Here is a 5,441-nt window from a genome sequence, read left to right as displayed (position 1 = left end):
ACCCATTGCTGGTGGGAATGTAAAGTGATGCATCCATTTTGGAAAACAGTTTGGCAGTTTATTTAAAAGCCAAACATTCAGGGCGCCTGGGTGGTTAAGTTGGTTAGGCGTCTGACTCTTGCTTTTGGCTCAGGTCATGTTCTCAGGGTCGTGAGATCAAGCCCTGTGTCAGACTCTGCACCAAGCGTGGAGCCTGCTTAAGATTCTCTCTCCCTGGGGCGCCTGGGTGGCTCAGTCGTTAAGCGTCTGCCTTTGGCTCAGGTCATGATCCCAGGGTCCTGGGATCGAGCCCCGCATCGGGTTCCCTGCTCAGCGGGAAGCCTGCTTCTCCCTCTCCCACTCCCCCTGCTTGTGTTCCCTCTCTCGCTGTGTCTCTGTCAAATAAGTAAAATCTTTAAAAAAAAAAAAAAAGATTCTCTCTCCCTCTCCCTCTCCCCATTTGCTCACTCTTTCTCTCTTGCTAAAAAATAAAAAAAAACAAAAACAAATTTCTTCTCTTGGCATAACATCCTTCAAAAAAAAAAAAAAAGCTAAACATTCAACTACCATATGACCTAGAAATTACATTCCTGGGCATTTATCCCAGAGAAATTTAAAAGTTACATCCATACAGAAAACAGTACATTTATGTTTATAGCACATTATTTCAATAGCAAAAACTGGAAACAATCAAAATGTTCCTCAGTAGGTGAATAAACAATTTGTGGTATATCCACATCATGGAATACTACTCAGCAACAAAAAGGAATTCACTACTGAAACCTGCAGCAACCCAGATGGATTTCAAAGGCACTGTGCTCAATGAAAAATGCCAATCTCAAAAGATCACACTCTATGATTCTATTTATACAACATTCTCATTACAGAGGCTGAAAACTGATTAGTAAGTAGTGCCAGGGTTAGGAATAATTGGGAGGAATGAGGTGGGTATGATTATAAAATAGTAGCACAAGGGAGATCTTTGTGGTGATAGAATTGTTCTGTATCTGGACCGTAGTGGTGGTTACATAAATCTGCCTATGTGATAAAATTACTTAGAATTACACACATACATTATGTCAATGTTCATTACCTGGTTTTGATGTTATCCTATATTTATGTGAGATATAAACATTGGGAGTAACTGGGTGAAAGATATATGGGACCTCTCTGAACTGTTTTTACAATTTCCGGGGACCCTATGATAATTTCAAAAAAATTTTTTTAAATTAATGTCCAAAAATTTTCCTCATTTTAATAAAAATATCCAGCCACAGATCCAAGAATTCCCTTGACTCACCGTAGGCAAACTGCCGAAAATCAGTGATAAGGATAGTCACTGCCTTCTCATCAGAAACAATGCATGCCAGAAGGCAATAGGATGACATTAATGTGCGGAAAGGAAAAAAAAGTGTCAACTTAGAATTATATATGCAGCCAAATTACTTTTTAAAAATGAAGGTAAAATTGGAATGCCTGGGTGGATCAGTCGGTTAAGTGTCTGCCTTTGGCTCAGGTCATGATCCCAGGGTCCTGGGATGGAGACCTGCATCGGGCTCCTTGCTCAGCGGGGAGCCTGCTTCTCCCTCTGCCTGCCGCTCTCCCTGCTTGTGCTCTCTCTCTCTCTCTCTCTGACAAATACATAAATAAAATCTTAAAAAAAAAGTAAAATAGATACATTTTCAAATAAAAATTGAGAAAATTCATAAGAAGACCTACACTATCAAAATTACTAAAGAGAATTATTCAGAGTGATGAAAAATTTTAACAGATTGAAACTTGGATTTACACAAAGAAATGAAGAATATCATAATGGCAAATATGTGGCTAAATATAAAATGTTTTTTCTCATTTTTAAATTTCTTTGAAAGACGTGACTGCTTAAAGCAGAATAATGTAATATAGGGTTTATAACAGGTAGAAATAAAATGTACCACAACAGCAGCACAAAGAATGATAGGTAAATGTTGGTATACTATTGTTTTTATATTATACATGAAATGGTATAATATACTAACACAAACTATTATAAGATAATATTCATATATTTTTTATATACATAATATAAGTATACATGCATACACATATGCTCACACATACATACATATGTTCTGAGACAGGGTCCTCACATTTCACTCTATGGGAACATGGCACAATAAAGTTTATAAACTCGTTATGAGGAGGAACATAAAGGATCCACCAGGTGATTAAATGTATGTAAACAATGGGAGTGTTTTAAGGTAGATAACCAAATGACTTTGTTCTGTCTCTATACTTTTTTGTTTAAAGATTTATTTATTTATTTTAGAAAGAGCGCGAGTGGAGGGGAGGGGCAGAGGGAGAGGGAGGGAGAATCTCAAGCAGACTCTGTGCTGAGTGCGGAGCCCAATGTGGGGCTCCATTCCCGCAACCCTGAGTTCATGACCTGAGCCAAAACCAAGAGTTGGAGGCTTAACCAACTGAGCCACCCAGGCGCCCCTGGCTCTTTATTTTTAAACTCTATGACATTAGTGCTCCCTGACAAGGATAAAGATGGATCTCACTGATGAATTCTGCTGCCACAGCAACTACCATTATACCTCCTCCTGTTTCTGATGATGTGTTGCTTCCTGCTTCAGCCTCCCATCAGCCACAGTGGCAGAAGCCCATGGAATCAGAGGTGAAGTTTAAAGATGAACACTGTCTATACTCTTCACTTCACCCAAGAGGCCATTGGAAATAGCCCAAAGACCCACTGAGGGAGATGGACATTGTTTCCCAGAAGTAAATACAGCTCGGCTTGTACTTTGGAACAATTGGTCAACCTTACCACTTGCACAATTCGTCAGCAAAGGTTATGCAGTGCCTGAATAGGATCATGGCAGAATCACTGGGCCTCGTCACCATCTGCCTTTTAGGATATCTACTCAGTGCTGAATGTACAGGTTTGTTTCCTTTTTAAAGATACATTGAGTATGCTTGTCTTTTAGATCTAGAAATGTCTGGTGCTATCTTCACTAAAGAACGATTACAGGATTTGACAGCAACGTTTCAGATTCTCGTTGTCAGCATGTGGGTTGCTAAGTACTGGTTCTCTGGTAGCTGCGTCTTCTTAATTGTTAAAACTAAATAGATCTACAATGCTTACGGTACTTTTATTTTTAATGGACACTGTTAGGCTTGTGATTTGACAATGTAATTCTGCTTAGAAAACAGTCACCTCCTTGGTTAAAGAAAAGTAAGAGTGGGAAAATGTTTTAACCAGGAAACAGCAGACTGTGAAGAAGACATTAACCCTGTCATTTTGTTGTTTTTTTTTTTTAACTCACCATTTTGAGATCAAAATGGGATGTGTCACATTAAAGCTACAAACAATGGCTTTATTTACACACAAAGTTTGATTTTAAGGTATCTGACCTGTTTCAAAATTTTAGAACTACATAATGAGGCAAGCCTCTAATTTTAAATATCCCTAAAATCATACACCTACAATTTTAAGTTGTACTTACAACAAACTTTTCATTACTAAGTTGTTACTTATCCCTAAAGTTTTTCATAAATTAGGAAAAATTATTTTGTCTCTGATTCTAAACATCACAGAGTTAATACATGGGGAAACCCAATACTCACTTGAGCAAAACAAGTCCAAGAACTGACATAAGGAGTAGGAACTTCGTTAATGCAATGTGTATCACTTGGTTTTTTCACAACTTCAGTGACTTTATGCATTTCCCAAAGGAAGGCACACAGGGAAGAAATTACCCCATTTAGGCAGACAGTGTGTTCTCACAGGAAACATTTATCACCCTTACTTGTCAACCTACTCTAATCAAATCTAGTAGCTGACAGTACCAGGATCAGGGGTGCCAACCCTAAGGGTCCCCGGAAAGCAGACTGGCCCTGTGTTTCCCTCTCCAGACATGATGTCAGACTGAAATGCAGGAATGATGATCCGAGCATGCAAAGATTAAATCAAACTAGCCAAGTGGGTAGAGTGAAGAAAGAAAGAAATTTAGCGGGAGAATTCACCAAGTAGGACATAAAGCTAAGTCTTCACACATATCTCATCAGTGTGAGATCTAGGAGGACAAAAGATCCAAGTCCCTCCTTCAGGATAAGTGCTGAGATAATGGACGTTTCAAGAGGGCTACTTCTCCCTTGAAGACCTCAGATGTTGGAAAAAAGGAGAGGTATGGTGGCGGGGAGGGGCGGGGGGAGGGACTAGGATTTCTGCGCTGGGGAAATAATGGCTAGAAGAGATAAACCCGAAGAGAGGCTAAATAAATGACCCTCAGACAATACTGAGGAGAAAGGCAGTGTGATTCTGGAGTCCTTGTAGTCAGAGATAACAGGCCCTTGAGGAGAGAGCCAGGAGATTTCCCTCAGGACGGCAGCACTGATGCATCACTTAAACTGTCACTGGCTTCGAAAAGCTGTTTCTGTGAATGACTTACAGAGATGTTACATTTTCATGACTGCTGCCCTTAGGTATTATTTGCATCTGTTTAGAATCTTGAAATCAAAACTGTTCTGTGAAACCAATTCAGTTTTATAAGGTGTTTGGGCTGAAGGTGTCTTTCGTTCAGAATGAATGAATGAGAGACAGCTTCGGTCCGTACGCTTTACAAAACGTCACAAAACTGAGCGACTAGCATGGTGCCAGGTACTGGGGTGAGGTATCAGGGGCACAGGGATAATCCAGATTCCCTCTTTGACCTAAAGCCCCACAAAGTCAAGCGAGAGATTTCAATGTAAGGTGATAAAATGTGTGCCAGGTGCTAAAGGACCATACAGAAAGGAATATGTTAACTGGGAAAACACTTGACAGTATCTTAAAAGATGGGTCTTAAAAGATGAGTAGGTTCAGTCTCCTTAAATGTCTGATCTAGGGCATTACACGCAGAGAGAATCACATGTGTGCAAAGATCCAGATCCACAAAGAATGTGAGGTCTTTCAGGAACTCAGTAGGTTTTGAATATTAAATATGACAAGTGAGGTAGGATAGCTAGACAGGGTCAGGTCATCAGATAATGAAACTCTGAAATGAAGGAGTTTGGACACCAGAACCCAATTATTGGGTCATCAGAAGTATAAACGCGAATAACGCTGATGGCTGATCTAGAATGCTCAGTCTGACAAAATTCTTTTTTTTACTATTTTTTTTTCTTACTAAGTTTTTTATTTCGATTCCAGTATGGGTAGCTGGTTACATGGTACACTGTTATATGAGTTTCGGGTGCACAATATAGTGACCCAACAATTGTATACATTACTCGGTGCGCATCCTGATACGTGTACTCTTTAACCCCCCCATCACCATCTGGGTGTGGAAGGGGAACCGGTTCAGAGAAGCGTGGAGGGTGGTCTTGGGCATCTGACATGATTACAGGACACAGCATCATAGCTTCGAGAATGGGCTGTGCAGTCTGACTGCCAATGCCCCGAAATCCCGGCTCTGACACTTTAGTGTGCTCTCTGGGCC

At 40.1% G+C, this 5,441-nt stretch overlaps 1 protein-coding gene across 2 annotated transcripts in view; it reads left to right on the top strand.

Moving 5' to 3' along the window:
- The first annotated feature begins 2,815 nt into the window (after nucleotides 1–2,815).
- The window catches only part of F9 (coagulation factor IX), a 32,292-nt gene continuing 29,666 nt past the window's right edge, over nucleotides 2,816–5,441 (top strand). For both annotated transcript variants that reach the window (XM_032428341.1, XM_032428340.1), the window contains exon 1: nucleotides 2,816–2,903. In XM_032428341.1, the coding sequence (XP_032284232.1) occupies nucleotides 2,816–2,903 (88 nt within the window). The remainder of the gene's footprint in view (nucleotides 2,904–5,441) is intronic.

The sequence above is a fragment of the Phoca vitulina genome, unplaced genomic scaffold, assembly GCF_004348235.1.
Source record: "Phoca vitulina isolate PV1807 unplaced genomic scaffold, GSC_HSeal_1.0 scaffold39, whole genome shotgun sequence".
NCBI classification, from domain to species: Eukaryota; Metazoa; Chordata; class Mammalia; order Carnivora; family Phocidae; genus Phoca; species Phoca vitulina.
This window is presented reverse-complemented; position numbering and strand designations above follow the sequence as displayed.